Source organism: Fundulus heteroclitus, chromosome 8 (genome assembly GCF_011125445.2).
Source record: "Fundulus heteroclitus isolate FHET01 chromosome 8, MU-UCD_Fhet_4.1, whole genome shotgun sequence".
In the NCBI taxonomy this organism is placed as follows: domain Eukaryota; kingdom Metazoa; phylum Chordata; class Actinopteri; order Cyprinodontiformes; family Fundulidae; genus Fundulus; species Fundulus heteroclitus.
The window spans coordinates 6206578-6222637 of record NC_046368.1 but is presented as its reverse complement, the minus strand read 5'-3'; the positions used below and the strand labels follow the sequence as shown (position 1 = coordinate 6222637).

General features: G+C 41.1%; 1 protein-coding gene across 1 annotated transcript; it reads left to right on the top strand.

Moving 5' to 3' along the window:
• The first annotated feature begins 2656 nt into the window (after positions 1–2656).
• Positions 2657–4917, top strand: LOC105936587 (growth arrest and DNA damage-inducible protein GADD45 gamma). The gene is made up of 3 exons (XM_036140000.1): positions 2657–2794; positions 2878–3085; positions 4156–4917. Exons 1-3 carry the CDS (start codon positions 2685–2687, stop codon positions 4267–4269), a joined length of 432 nt encoding a protein of 143 aa, XP_035995893.1. The 5' UTR covers positions 2657–2684; the 3' UTR covers positions 4270–4917.
• Positions 4918–16060: the final 11143 nt, after the last annotated feature.

The following is a 16060-nucleotide window of genomic DNA, read 5'->3' as shown; positions in this document are numbered from 1 at the left end:
ATTCAGTGAAGTTACTCACAGTGGATAGATCAGCCAGACATTTTACACAACTAAGAGTAGCGATACTTCTTCATAATATTTACTCAAGTAAAAGCAAGAAATACCGTGCAGTGAAACTACTCCTAGACGTATATTTTGTTCAAAAGGTTAATCAAGCAAATGTAACTGGATTTCAGTAGTGTTTATGAGAGCAAATTCAGAATAATGTACCATATGGCCCCTCATAAGATACCGCCACCACTGGGCTTAAAGTTACGTTTTGGACTTTTTTTTACCGGAGTACCTTCTTCCACAAGTCTGCTGTGTTTCTTTATTTTTTGTAGGAACATCTTTAGGCCTTCTTTCAACCTATGGGCTCCCATGTAAACCTTGGTAGGGATTCTGGATGTTTTCACACCCAGCTGCTAAAACTGCTTACTTTTTTGCAACGTTCTCCTTGTTGGATGTCTGGGTTTTCTCCAGGTTCTCCACCTTCCTTACGACAGTCCAAAAACATAATTGTTAGGTGAATAAGTAGCTATGGCTCCAAGAGGATTCAATATAACCCCCCCCCAAAAAAAACAACAACAAAGATTATAGAAGACAAACTGAGCCAGAAATAAAGGTTGGGTGAGAAACAAACACCAAGATGAGGAAATCTGAACTGAATCACAGGCGCTGGTCAGAAAAGTGTTTATAAATCTAAGAGCTGATTTTAACATACAGGACTTTCCTCTTTTAAACCACATGAAGACACATTGCATAATGCTTGTCTTTACCGCTCGCCTACACTCTTCAAAAGGGGAAAGACAGGAGTAGGCAGGAAAATAAGAAAATGCTATTTATTTAGTTGAAATAAGTCACGGGTTACTTCAAAACAGAAACCAAACCACCTAACAGAACAACACAAGGACAAAATATATACAGTAAAAACAGAGCAGAGAGAAATGAACAAGAACTTTATTACAAAGATGTAAAATCATACGCCGTTAGTTTAAAGTCTTCAGCTGCTTTTTGAATGAGGCCAAAGACTGGAGGCCAAAGAGCAGAGAGCTTCTAAAAGAATCTTTAAGATTTAGAATAGATTTTTTGTTTCAGTCTGATCCGATCTCAAACTGGATCGCTGGTATTAAAAACATTTCTAGCTCTTACCAGAATTACATATTGATACTTATTACCATTGAACAGCAAATGAACAAAGTAATGGTAGTTAAGGGCGACCGTAAGGACCAAAGCATTGCTTTCCCAAACATGCTGTGGGGCAGAAAACCCAAACAGATCCAGGGTGGAAAACAGAGACACCAGAGAATATCTACAGCTGCTATTTGGACACTAACCCGGTGCATTATTAAAAATATATTTAAAAAAAAATCACCTCCCAGAGTCAGAAATTCACACATTTAGGTTCACAGTGGAAGGTGATTTTCTTTTTTTTAAATCAATCTTTGGTTAAATGAATCAATCTTTAGGAAATAATGAGAATCGATTCATAATTCATTCAAAAATCACTTTTGGAGAATTGAAGCTGAATGGCATCGCCAAGTCTCCATGGTAACCATTAGCCGCTATCTGAAGGCCAGCTGTCCTACCATCACAAACATAAACTGAACTTTACAGGGACTCTACCTGGAGGCGGCTGTGAGGCCGAGCTCCTCAGCAGCAACTACTAAACTGGATGAATATGTGGAAAAGTTGAAAAGCTTCTCAAACACAGTGGAGGATCTGTGATGCTGTGGGCCTTGTTTCTTTTCCAGACGCCCTGGGCTCCTTTTCAGAGCATGTAACACCACAAACCCTTTGAAATACCAGGACCTTTTACACCAGAAATCTGAGACTTCTCTTTGAGAACTGAACATGAGACGCTAATGTCTATTTAAGAAAGATTATCACCCAGACGATACGAACAAATCAACACAGAAATGGTTCATCGGACCCTAAAATCAACATTCTCCCCACAAGCGTCTCAGCTCCACGACCGCAGAGAGGCGGTACACAAACGAAGATTCAGAGATCACTTTCTCCGCGCTCCAACGCTGGGAACCGTAACGGAGAAGAGTAAATGCTTCAGCAGAGGTACAGATAAGTGTGGAGGATACGTCTTTACTTTGTGTTTTAAATTCAAAATGTGGATTATAAGCATCCAGAGAGTCGTGGTTGAAGCCCCAGACTGAGTTGAACTCAGACTTCCTAACTGCCTCACGGTTTTCTTGGAGGCCGCCACTGAGTCACACAAACCTGAATTAAAATGCGATCACTAGGAAATCTTTTATGAATTCACTGCAGATGTGAAGCAGTGTAAATCCAGGCCCACAGCATCACTGTTTCCCCACCGTACCTAAGAGCTGCTTTCCCACACATCCATCACTGTGCTGAACATGCATCGCAGGTATACTGTCTCCACGTAGCGACGCTGGTTAATTAGACCTCAGAGGTTTTCTGGATGCAGTCATCAGACAAAAGTGTCAGTGGCTACAACTCAAAGCATCACTTACGTCTAAATCCTTTAGACACGAGCCGCCCCCCGACCCTCAGAGAGTTTTCTAAAGGCACGCGTCCCTCTGGGGGCAGAGGGGGCCGCAGCCAGTTGTTGCTTTTGTCCTGAAGGGGACCAATCAGGGGACGGACGTGTGCCGGCTCTGCCGTATAAAAGCTGGAGAAGTGAAGCCTCAAACGCCCCCATCTTCCCTCCCTGAGCTCAGAACAACATGCAAACCATGAAGTCTGCCGGAAAGTCCCTGATGGAAGCTCTGGTCTGCGCTCAGAGCGAGGCCCGGCTCACCGTGGGCGTCTACGAGAGCGCTAAGATCATGACAGAGTGAGTGAACCCCGCTTCCTCCGACTCATTCCGTAGGTTTGTCTCCGCAGCAGCTGACAGGACGAGTGTCTTTCTGTCCACAGAGACCCGGACAGCGTGTCCTTCTGCGTCCTGGCCACGGACGAGCAGTTCGAGTGGGACGTCGCCCTGCAGATCCACTTCACCCTCATCCAGTCCTTCTGCTTCGACAACGACATCAGCATCGTCCGCGTCAGCGACACGCAGCGTCTGGCCGACATCGTCGGGGACAAGGCGGAGCAGCTGGAAGACGCGCACTGCGTCCTCATCACGGTACGTTGAGACCAGACGCAGAGCAGGGGCGGCACCAAGGCGGGGGAGACAGGGGGCGATGCCCCATCAGTGCTATGTGCATATTCTGATTAAGACAAATTCAGACAGGAGAAAATGAGCTTCAGCTTTCAGAGGTGGCATTTTTAGACGAATGGGCCAGAAATTAGGACGGACATCAGGACAGAACTTCCTGGATTTGCAGTCTAAGAACTCACACTGCAAAAACAGAACTAAAAATAAGTCAGATTTTCTTGAACTTAGTGTATTTGTCCTTGATTTGAGCAGGTAAATAAGATGATCTGCCAATGGAATGAGTATTTTGACCCCTAAAATAAGATAATTAGATATATTGCACTTGAAGTAAGATGATGGAGATGAGTTGTTCCTATTTTAAGTGCAAAAATCATATCTTAAGGACAAATACACTAATTTTAAGAACATTTTACTTATTTTTAGTTTCATTTTTGCAGTGCAGCAGCTTGCTGAAGGCTCTTTGATTTATTTAGGTTTGGTTTCATGCAGAACAGATAAAGGTTGGGGACATATGCCTTTATGCCATTAGTGAGGATAATGTTTTAATTCTTTAAACAACTGAATCGGCACCAAACATACTCGTTTTATTTTATGTATTTAGGAGAATTTAGCCATTTATCTGACTCCCCCTGTTCAAAACTTCCCAGAGATGCCCCTGCACTGCAAAAACAGAACTAAAAATAAGTAGAATTTTCTTGAAATTAATGTGTTTGCCCTTGATTTGAGCAGGTAAATAAGATTATCTGCCAATGGTATTAGTATTTTTACCCCTAAAATAAGATAATTAGACATACAGCACTTGAAATAAGATGATGGAGATGAATTGTCCCTATTTTAAGTGCAAAAATCTTATTCCATTGGCAAATAATCTTATTTACATGCTCAAATCAAGGAAAAATACTCTCATTTCAAGAAGATTTTTCTTATTTTTAGTTCTATTTTTGCAGTGTGCTCAGGAATTGCTTCATTTGTGTATTTATTTGTGTAGATTTTCTAAAGAAGCACGTTCTAAAACTCCTCTGCCGTTGTTTGAACAGAACCCGGCTGACGGTTCCTGGGAGGACCCCGCTCTGGAGAAGCTGCACCTGTTCTGTGAGGAGAGCCGGCGCCTCAACGACTGGGTTCCCGAGATCAGCCTCCCTGAGCGCTGATCCGGGACTCTGCTCCTCACCTGCTCCGTTCCTACCTGGAAATACTCATCCTGCCGACCAGGATGATCCTGTTTCTGGCTCAACCCTGGACGCTCCTGAGGAGGTTTCCCCGTCCAGGCAGCACGGCGCCGGCCCCCGGGCCGAGGGGGCCCGCCCCCGCCGTGAAACCGCCGCCCCCTGCACCCGTCCATGCCAAGATGACTCTCATTCTTTCTGTGAACGAGGTCGGGCATGCAGCGGGGGGCGGCACATCGTCGACCCTCATTCTTTGTGCGGATGAGGTTTGGAGAGGAAGGAGAAGCGAGTTGTGCCTCCTGTGGTCCCACGGAGCAAACGTCGCCGCGTAGAAGCACGCGCAGCAGGAGAAGAAGCGGTGCTGAGGAAGGAGAGGCCATCTTGGAAAGAGACTTTTCACAGATGTTCCTCTTCAGCTGAGCAACATGACAGCGGTTGCAGTCAGCGCAAATGTTTCCCACTTTCCAGAATTGTCTTAATTCTCTAAAGGTTTCACTTTAGAAGTTTAACAACGACAAAAAATACTTAAAAAATATATTTTTAAAAGTCTTTTCTCTAAAGGTTTCACTTTAGAAAATGACTAAATTAAATTATTGATAAAACAAATAAATTGAGTCAAAAAAGTAAAAAAAAAACATAAAAAAATGTTCCTGGAGTTCTGATTTAAACAGTGTAAATTAACACATTATTCATTAAAAAAAATTTAACCAGGATTACCTAAAATTTTATTTTTTTTCCATTTAATTGTAAAACTGAAAAAAATAAATGTTAATTTTGTTTTTTGCCAGTTGATTGTGTGAATAAAAACATTTAGTGAGTTTTGCTTACCACCATTGTTGACTCAGTTAATAAATTAAATAAAAAAAAATTATTAAATAAATTTAATAAAAAAATATACTTTAATGTATACAATTTTGGACATAAAAAGGAAAACATTAGCTGTAAGTCTGATTTAAACAATGTAAATGAATCAAAGTAATCTAGATTTGGACAGGATAACTTTCCATCTTTTTAATCCAGTCCGCAGTCGTCTTAAATCTTTCACTTTAGATATTTAGCAGTGATAAAAATGACTCCAACATGTGTAAAAAGCATTACTTTAGTAAAAGTCAAAATGATAAAAGTAAAAAGATATAAAGTTGCTTTGATGTTGTATAAAACTCTGGAGGGAAAATTCATTATTTTTTATCTCAAACTGATCATGTATGAATTTAAAAAGGAGGAAAACATGCAAGTGGAGATTTTAGATTATTCTTTTAATTTTTTTTGTTAAGTGATTTTTTTGTGATTAAATAAAACATTTGCTACAAGTTTTTCTTATTGGCTTTTCTTTTGAGTCCTTTGTCCCTTTCTTTTTCACAATCATTTTCTCTTTATGGATCTTTACATAATTTTTTATGTGTTACCTTCACCTTATCCAGACCCACAGAAGCCATAATACGGTCAGCAGCTTTTTCCACTTTGAGTCTCTTAATGGAGTCTTTGAGATAAATGTTTGGCTCGCTACGTAGAAATGAACTCCATATGCGTTTTATTAATAAAAAAATGCATGAGTTAAAGGACTAATTAGCCTGTAAATCTTAAAGCAGCACCATGTTAGTGTTGACTCAAGTATTATCTTAATTTTATATATATTAAATGATTTTTCAGTTGGGGGGGTGGGGTAGCCTCGTGAGACCATCCTGATCTCGCGAGCTTTCAAGGTTTCACTCGCAGATCAGTCTGGCTACTCTCCGTTAAAGAAAATTTGGAGCCGTTCACCAAACGAACGTCCAATCAGCGTTGGCTTTGAGGCGGGTTGAGGTGTGACGCAACGAGAAGCGCGACAGTTCAGTCTAAAGAACATGGCGGCTTCAGCCGATGAAACTAGCGTTAGCGTGGCTATCGAGCAAGTTTTATCGGAATTACAGAGTATTTCTTTGCTGAGCTAACGAGCCTTTACCTGCAGCAGCAAGAGTAGCTTGGCTTGTGGTTGTGTTTTCGTCGTCGCTCGTAACAGAGCGACGACGAATCTGATTGGTTCATTTGGCCCGTCTATCACCAACATAGGCCAATCAGCTGACCAGTATTTTCGCCCCTTCCCATAATTACTTCAACGGAAGGTTTCCAGATGGATATGCGGAGCAAATCTATCTGGCGGAGTCAGGTAAGGGGGGGGGGGGGTGTATGTGGGTACATGGATTTCTATTATGACTCTTTATTGCTCTTGTTTATAGTAGTATATTATTTTTATAGCCATAAGGGACTTTGTGGTGAAACATGTAGTTAAAACGTGTCTCCCTGACTACAAAAATAATCCTTTAAAATGATTTTATCCCATCTGGAATAAATTTATTTAATTTTTTTAGCTCTGTGAGGACCATGTGTGAAGCAGCCACCTGTTATCCCGATGCCCCAGGGTTAGGTCAATTATAATAGTGTAATAATTATATAATTTTCCCTCATTATAACATTTTCCATAATCATATTGAGATTTTCCACCAAGGGTGTTCCAAACTTGACTTTGCAGTTCAGCCCTAAGCAGACATCTTTAGTACAGAGATGCATAAAAACAATGAACGAAACTGAGTTTTTATTCTTGCTAACTGATGTTTTTCAGCCCACATATTTTATGCAACAGTTTTTTTTAAATTTAATATCCCATGGCTTTTGTTTTCTTCGGATAATTGAGGACGCCGGTCATGATGTCTACTGAGGGTTCATGCTTGATGCAGCCTGCTGGCTTTCCCTACATAGAAAACATTTAACCAATCTGTCAGGAGGATCTGACTGAATTCACTGCAAAGTGTCTTAAGACGACACGTGTTGAACTGGGGCTACATGACAAAAACTCAACTCAGTTAAAATGTTTTAACAAGCTATTGGGTTTCCTTAGATAGGACATTTTTATGACCAATCTGATTGAATTTGACTTTAGAAAGAGCCTTGAGATGACATGTTTCATGAATTGGCGCTAGATAGATAGATAGATAGATAGATAGATAGATAGATAGATAGATAGATAGATAGATAGATAGATATCTTTATTGTCATTTTGCATGCACAAAGTGCGCACAGAATGAAATTTCGTTTGCATACAGCTTGAAAAGAATCACTCACGATTTATGTAAACAATTGAGATGAAAAACAATGCAACAATGTAAGCAATAGTCTATTTTGGCGTCAGCATTTCAGCAGCATGAAGCATAAATAAAATAAAATTGAATTGAATGCATACGCAGCAGATAGAGGCTGCCTATTCTGAGAACTTGCATTTTGACCACCTACAGGAGGCTGGTGAAGATTCTCAGTCACCAAGGTCATGATCAAACCAAAAAATAATCTGAAGCTGAAGACGTTTCGCTTCCCATCCAGGAAGCTTTCTCAATTCCAGACGTTTTGAATTGAGAAAGCTTCATGGATGGGAAGCGAAACGTCTTCAGCTTCAGATTAGAAGTCCAGTTGTTTTATTTTTTTTACTTTTTTTGGATTCACCTACAGGAGGCCACTTATGCAGCCTGCCGGTAGAAAACTGTTAATCTGGAGGATCTGACTGAATTCACTGCAAAGTGCCTTTAGACGACACTGGGGCTACATGACAAAAACTGATGTTCTAACCATTTAATTCAATAATTAACGCAGATGCACCAACAGCATCAAGCAGAGACCTTCTGCCATGCTCCAGCTACATGGGTAAGCTGCTGCGTCTTCTTCTGTCCAGGCTGCAGCTTAATGGAGATGATCTTTTGCTCCTGGCACACGCTGTTTCTTTTCTGGCTTCCCTCTCCAGTTCAGAAGCTTCCAGAGGCTTTGTGTGCTCGGATTGAAACCCGAGAGTCACCCTGACCTGCATGTTGGCTGTCGCTGACAGCTATTGTGGCTTCCGCAGCTGCTGCAACCTCCACGCCCCCCCACACCCCCCATGGGACACCCACAGATTTCACTTCTAGCCCAATTAACCACTTTAAAACAAACATTTTCCACAGGATAAAGTAACCAAACCGGGCAGCAGAAGAAGTAGCACACATAACTTAGATTGTGTCTTTGTTCTAAAATTCTATTAAAAATAAAAAGTCCAGCTGAAATGCAATGAGCTCTTTGAATCTCCATAGCAACCAGGACTCCCTACATCTGCCATCCAATTAAACGGTGTAAAGAAAAGGGCTCCAGAGGAGGAGGAGACCGTGTGCCAGGCACAAGCCGGCTGCCGTTCATCCTGCCCCCCCCCCCCCCCCCCCCCCCCCAACAGTGAGCAGAAACACATGAAGTCAGCTCTGAGCAGGATGCAGGATGCAGCATCCACTTTCTCTCCCATCACCACACTAAACCCTACTGTGCTAAAAGACAGGAAGCAGAATCTGCCTTAAAGGGAAAGTTTTAGAAACATCTCTTGGTTTTCCTGCTAATCTGAGGTCTGCAACCGTATCTCTGCTCTTTCTCTAGCTGCTCTCTGCCTCCACCCCCGAGCATTAAGAGCACCGCCGCTGCTGCTGCTGCTGCTGCTGCAGCCACATGCTGCCTCTCAAGTGTCCTTTCAGCATAAAAGCCTCCCTCTCCGCCTCCTGAAGCCCTTTCTCTCCCCTGCAGAAACAGATGGTGACGATGGGCTGCAGGCGACGCGTGTCTGTCTGAGGTTTAAAAGATCCAAAACATCAAACATGCATAGAATTAAATCACATACTTTTCTTTTTTACAGCACACACACGCTGTAATTTAATGTTTTATGCGATAAACCAGGAGCAATTTTTTGCTAAATGGCATCACTGTGGCAGGAGGCGAAGTGAGCATCAGAAAGAACCCTAAATGAATCTTGCAGCTGCAACCCAAACACGTTTTCTGTCGCTTGTTGCCAACTCAGCAATCGGTTTAAACATTGTGAGAAGAGCATGACTGCAGAGGACAGCTGGCTGCACAAGTTTACTCACTAGTTCTACTTTACAGGAACCATTTATTGTATATTACACATTTACACATATGCCATCAGACTGTTGAACTGCTGAAGCCACAAATAGACTCTGCACCACATTCGTATATTGCACGGTTTTAATAATACTCACTTGTACACCGTGAATCGCACACTGTCTATTTCCCTTGCATTGTTTACATTGTTTACATAAATCACTGCTGCACCTTTATCCTGAAATCTACTGCGATTTACTGTGATTTTTCAAGCTGTATGCAAACGAAATTTCGTTCTGTACGCACTCTGTGCATAAAAAAATGACAAATAATGTTGTCTAAGTCTAAGTTACAGGAACCATTTAAAGAAAAAACATGGACAGAATTTGATGAGTCACAGAAAACAGATTCAGGCGTCAAGACGGTCCGTGGTTCAAATCTTCCTGGATGGAGTTCTCCCCGTGCATGTGTGGGTTCTCTCTGGGTACCCCGGCTTCCTCCCACTGCCCAGAAATATGAATTAGCTTAATTTTTCTCTCTAGATCTCAGCTATGAAGGTGTGTCTCTGTGTTGCCGTCCTACGGACCCGACCCAGGTGTACCTTCTGCTCCGGTGACTGCTGGATGTCGGCACCAGCCGCCCTGCAAACATGCGGAGACGAGCGGTTGTTGTCAGGGGATGGATGGATAGATTCAGGTAATCCTTATTGTTGTTTTTTTTTATTTAAAACACAGACAAAACGCTCAGATGCTTTTCAGCATTAGAATAAGATCAGGTGAAACATAGAAGAGCTACAGAGAGATTTAGTCTCAATAAAAAAGAAGTCAGATGCATGATTTTTTTTTTTCTTCTTTTTGGTTTTGAAGACACTGGTGGCCTTTATTCATCATTAGCCTGACAGTAAAGAAAGGCAGAGAGAGAAGGGGAAGACCTGCAGTAAAAGACCCGGAGTCAGGAATCAAACAGCGCACCTGTTCTGCCACTGAGCAAGGCATCGCCTCAGTGCTGGCATTTCTTATCAGATCCTGAGGCGCAGAAGAAGAGCTGGCCGTGATCATGTAGGTCACAGTTGTTAAGTGACAGGAAAATTATGTCAGATATAAATCTGAACCGTGAAGCAAGCGTTTGTGTTCAGCTCCCTTTACTCCGACACCACTAAATAAAATCCAAACCTCTGAATATAAACGGTTAGTGTAGCCCAACTGCAAACCTACCAGGAGACGCCGTTCTCAGGAGAAGCAGCCACAGGAGATCCTCTGGAGGAGCTGCAGAGAGCCACGGCTCAGGTGGAAGAATAAGTTGACGGGACTTTGTGCAACCGGGGCCTTTGTAGAAAAATGTGAAGGAGAAAACTGTTATTGAAAGATGGCAGACGGGCCGTCCTGCAGTTGGTGCTCTGGTCTGGTTCAGGAATTGAACCTTTAGCCCAACATCACCCTGAAAAAACTGATCTCCAGGATCCCAGATCGTGGTGGCAGCATCATGCTGTGGGGAAGTCCAGCCCGAGAAAACTGTTGCTGGTTTTATTTCCTAACATAACGACATCTATGTATAACCTCCATTTTATAAAATACATTTCAGCGGCTAACAGAAAAGTAGCTAAGCTGCACTGACACGGTTGGCTGATGTTCAAACATCTGTATGGGTGTGAAGGCCGTGAAAACTTTTGCTCGTTAAATAAATTGTGCAGGAGCGTAGCTGTGTCTGATAACTATGCTAATCTCCCTCAGAAACGTGTTAATATCTCCCGCTGTCCCCAGCACACGCGTGCCTCCTCCACGGGTCCTGTTGTCAGCTGCTGATGCTAATTCCTGTCCAAGTCAGACGAGCTGCAGCTCCAAATGACCCTGAGCGCTAATTACAATTAACAGATCCGGCTGCACTCAGTCTGGACCAAACGGCACCGGCACCTTTCTGTACATCCATCCAACTACTTCTAAGTTTTAATCAGAGCTCCTCCGGTTTACGGCTTTCTTTTTTTTGGGGGACTTTCTTGTTGGTCGTCTGTGATTTAAAAAAAAAGTAGATGAGGTAATTAAGCTACTATGTTGTGCTCGTTACAACAAAGTGGAGTGAGCCGTTGCCAAAACACTGAGCCGTTCCGGCCCTGGAGCCTTCAGATCAAAGCGTAAAGTGTTTGCTTGGTTTTCTGTGACAAGATAAACATATCAAGTCTTTACTTTCATTTTTTTTTCTGAGCCTTTAGAGAGAAAAGTTTGTATTTATTTGACAACGCTAAGCCGGAGACCAGATTTGAGAGAGTTTTATGATGAGCATTGTGCGTGCATCCCCCTCCTCCATGCACCGAATGCCCTCACCGAAAATGAAAACTCCGACAAAAAAGCTGCGGCCAACACTTCTGCAGCCTCATGAATGGACACAAAGAGCAGAAAAGCAGAAGCGAGGAGGGGGCCGGCCTCGCTCCTCCTTTGTGGGGGAATAAAGGCCAGGTCCAGGAGCAGCTGCTGCTGGCTGCATGGGACATCTGAGACGGCTCCTTTCACCCAAAACAAAGTCTGGAGCCGAGAGTGTGCGCGGAGCAGCAGGGCAGGAGGAGGTGGGTGCGTGCAAAACAAAAGGCACACTTTGGCTGGACAGCATGGAGCTGACTCCCCATTCAGCCCTCAGATCAGCAGCAGAGGAGGAGGAGGAGGAGGAGGAGGAGGAGGAGGAGGGGGGGGGGGGGGGGGGGGGGGGTTAAGTGAAGCCTTTAAAGTTGACATGAGTCACAAAGGTCCGCCATATGGATGCAGGGCCATCATCTGCTCAGGAAGCACTCAAAGGAAACCGAAATCAGCCAATCAGAGCCTCGGCTACGCACCTCTGCTCTGCTCGGCAACAGTACGCGCTTTCTGATTGGCTGTCGCTGTGGGACACCTGATGGACCCTGAAGAAGACTTTGTCAGGTGCGAATGGGTTCAATGACAACTTAGTTAAATATGTTATAAATGCAGCTACAGTGAGATATTTTAATGAACTCAGATCTTTTAATTGAACGCTTGCCCTTTCACTTATTGTCTTTGTTTATTTTATCTTTTTTACTTTTTTATTTTTCCTGCTCTACATGTGATTTTATTTAGCACTTACCTGTTGTACTATCTAGCACTTTGGGATTTGTATAAATATGAAGTGCATTACAAATCCAATGTATTATTATTATTATTATTATTATTAATTATTATTATTATGTACGTCCTTAAAACAAAATCACAGAATCTTCCTTTCTCACTGTCCGACTAAACCTTTCCTGTTTTATGTCGGTGAGCGTCACCAAAATGATTTCTATTTGCTAAATGCCAAAATTATCAGAGATTTTCTTAACCTCCTTCAACTCCAGAGGCGTCCACACATCTAGTCTCAATCTTTTAAACGTTGCCTTAGTTGCCCTTAAGCCATTTTGTGACTAATCTGGAGGTACGCTTTGGGTGGTCGTCCATTTGGAAGACCGTCTGTACCCACGCTTTAACTTCCTGGCTGATGTATTGAGATGTTGCTAAAACATTTTCACTAATATTATTTTCTCATTATACTGCCTATTTTGTGCACCAGTCCCTCCTGCAGCAACAGACCCATTCCCATGATGCTGCCACCCCCGTACTTCACAGCTGGGATGTTGGCAAGCTTTCCTCCCCGTCCCTTACAGATGTACCAGTGCTCATTATGACCAAACATGTCAATTAAAGCCGCTTTCTGTTTTTTTTATGTGGTGTTGGGACTAATGGCTTCTTCTTTTCTGATTGGCCTTCCAGCTCACCTTGATACAGGACTTGTTTCACTGTGGAAAAAGTGCTTACCAGCTTCAGACAGCATCTTCACAAGATCTTTTGATTTATTCTGATGTTTATTTTGACATTTTCCTCCAAAACGTTGATCTCTAGACACAAAACCTTCTTCCTGGACGGCAGGTTGACTGAACATTCCCACGCTGCTCATACTTGTGCATAATTCTTTGAAGGTAGAGTTGAAGGTGTACCTGGGTTGCAGGTGCCTGGAAATTATACCCAGAGTTGTGGAGGTCCACCATCGTCCTCCTGATGCTTTGGCACGATGAAGCACCGAGTTGTTGCCTTAGAATACATCCACAGTTCTAATTCAATTTAACTCAAATGTTGTGAATCAACCCATCAGAAACTTATCGGCTGTTACATCCCATAGTAATCCAAGCGTTTGTAAACTTCTGATTCTGCAGAAATGTTTTAAATTTAAACTATTCTGGGTTTTACTTACTGACACTAAGGGGGAAGAAGGGAGGGGAAGAAGATTGTGTGTCTTTTTGTGAAATGTATGTAAATATCTGGTCCTAACTTTAGACTAAAAGTCAAACACTCTCTAAAATCTTCAGTTTCATGATAAAAATAAATAAATAAAACAATGAATTTAATAAAATAAAAACGTCAAATACTAATTCTGGACTCTTCCTCAGTGAGTCAGTCAGAAAATAAAATTTATTTTCTACATATTTTGTGCGCATGTGTGCAAAAAGCAGAAATTTACTCCAAATTGTTAACTGCTCAGCCTGGATCTCATCCGGCAGGCCTGCAGCTCTCCAGCGCCCCCCAGAGGACGGGCAGAGAACAAAGAGTAAACTTTGCACACAGCCTATTTGCAGGGTTTCCTTTTTTCAAAGAGGTCAGTGGTTAAGCGTTTTTGTTTAGTTTGTGGTGAGCAGAACCATCTTCACCTGGCATCATCAGACCGCCAACAGAGAGAAACACAGACGCATCGAGCTACTCTTCTGTGATTCAGTTTAAAAAGTGAAACTTAAATACTCTGCCCTGCAAAAGTACATCTTAGAGCAGACATTTGTGGCCCCTGGACTGATTTTGTGTGGCTCCCCCCAACTGCATTTCATTAAAGACCAGCACAGATGGCTGATGCAGATGGAACATTTTTATTTTTATTTAGGGCAAAATTAGACAAGGTTAAGAAAGGTTAATATTTTACAACTGAAAATGTTAGGTACAACCCAATGGATTCTTTTTTTAACAACCAGACTTAGTACAAAGGACTAGAGATCTTTAACTTAAATGCAGAATTCGGTGCACTAAAATATGTATTGAATTCATTTATTAAAATTAGCCATATATAGCAAGTATTTTCAAAAGGAATACTGACAGAAGTCCTATTCTTATATTGCTAGATGAAAAAGAATGCAGTTTGTTTTTGACTGAGCCTAAATAATTAGCAAACTGGGTGATCATCTTTTAAATAAAACAAATAAAGCAAACCTTTGGATCTACAGTGATTAAAACATCCCTTTCCCATGGAAAATCTGACAAATCAAAAAATCAAAAATCAAAATGACCATATTTTGTGAAGCTGGTAAAAATTGTGACAATATATAAATTTTTATTTTATTTTCTAATTTTTCCTTCGGCCCTCAAGTATCTCTGACTTAATAATGTCGGCCCTCATACTAAAATCCCTGACTTAGAGGCTTATCACCAAGGGGGTGGAAACACATGGATATGCTGTATTAACTTCACCAACTTAGATCATTTTGTGCAAAACCATCACATAAAATAAGATGAAAAAAATATTTACAGGTTTGAATCTAACAAAATAGGTAAAAAACTTTTGCAAGGCACTTTAACTTTTTGTTAAAGAGTCTATTTGTAAAGTTAAATATTAAATAAAATGCTACTTATTTGACTTTTTAAAGGCATAAGTTATCTTACTGGTAAAATGTCATGTTTCATATATTTTTACACAAATAAGGATCAAACATCGTGTTGATTAAAAAGAACCGTAAACGTACAACTTAACGTTTAAAACTACGTAAGCACAAGATATCAGATTCACAGTTAAGTGGATCTGCACACAGACATATATACGTAGACGCGTCGTTGGGCGCAGGTTAGCACATCAACGTCACCGCCATATTGTATGTGGCAGAAAAAAAGTTAAGTTCTGTTGTAGTGAACGTGAATCAGAAAAGATGCCTCATTCCTGTGCTGCATGGAAATGTATTCTGGCTGATTTCACTACTTGTATCTGCCTTCTATAAACTAAGGCTGCACCATGTTGCAAAACTGGATACACTAAAGCTGCAGAGTGGTAACACAGGCTATATATATATATATATATATATATATATATATATATATATATATATATATATATATATATATATATATATATATATATATATATATATATGTTTATATATATATATATATATATATATATATATATATATATATATATAAAAAAAATGTGTGTGTATGTGTTACGAATATAAGGATCAATTTGTTAAATCTAAACATTGTGGTCTTCATTATTTCATAAAACCGTGTCACATGTGAAACTTTAGGAACAGACTTTTTGGGGGAGTATAAAAGAGGTAAAATTAATAATATGAGAAAAAAAAGTCCTAGGTCAATAAAGTAAAAATAAACAAACAAACACAAAAGTGATAATGTTATGATAAAAACGTCATATTATGAGAATTAAGGGGGAACATTTCCAGAATAATCACAGTTTGCAAAATTATTTCACTCCTGGAGTAATAAAGCCAGGTTAGATTATTTTAAATACTTTTATTCTTTAGGATAATAAATTCAGGACAATGAAGCTAAAGGGGTACGAAAATAAACTTGTAATATTACAAAAATAAAAATATTACGAATACAAAGAATATTGTGAGATTAAATCCCTCTGATACTGTTTAAGTGACTGAGTAACTGCAGATTTGCCACATTTAAGATGGCGGACGCTCTGACGCATCGCAGCATAGGCAGAACCCGCCCAATGACGCGTCTACTCTTATATTATGTCTATGGATCTACACAGCTCCTACGTGTCCTCCACCCAAGAAGCATTGGTGACCTGTTACGCTCTGTCTCCACCTAGTGGAGAACATTAGTAACTACACAAACAAAAACACACAAACCAGCAG

Coding starts and splice junctions, on each gene's coding strand:
- LOC105936587 (XM_036140000.1), top strand. CDS start 2,685: ATGCAAACCATGAAGTCTGCCGGAAAGTCCCTGATGGAAGCTCTGGTC. Junction 2,795..2,877: donor AGCGCTAAGATCATGACAGA/GTGAGTGAACCC, acceptor TTCTGTCCACAG/AGACCCGGACAGCGTGTCCT. Junction 3,086..4,155: donor CGCACTGCGTCCTCATCACG/GTACGTTGAGAC, acceptor TTGTTTGAACAG/AACCCGGCTGACGGTTCCTG.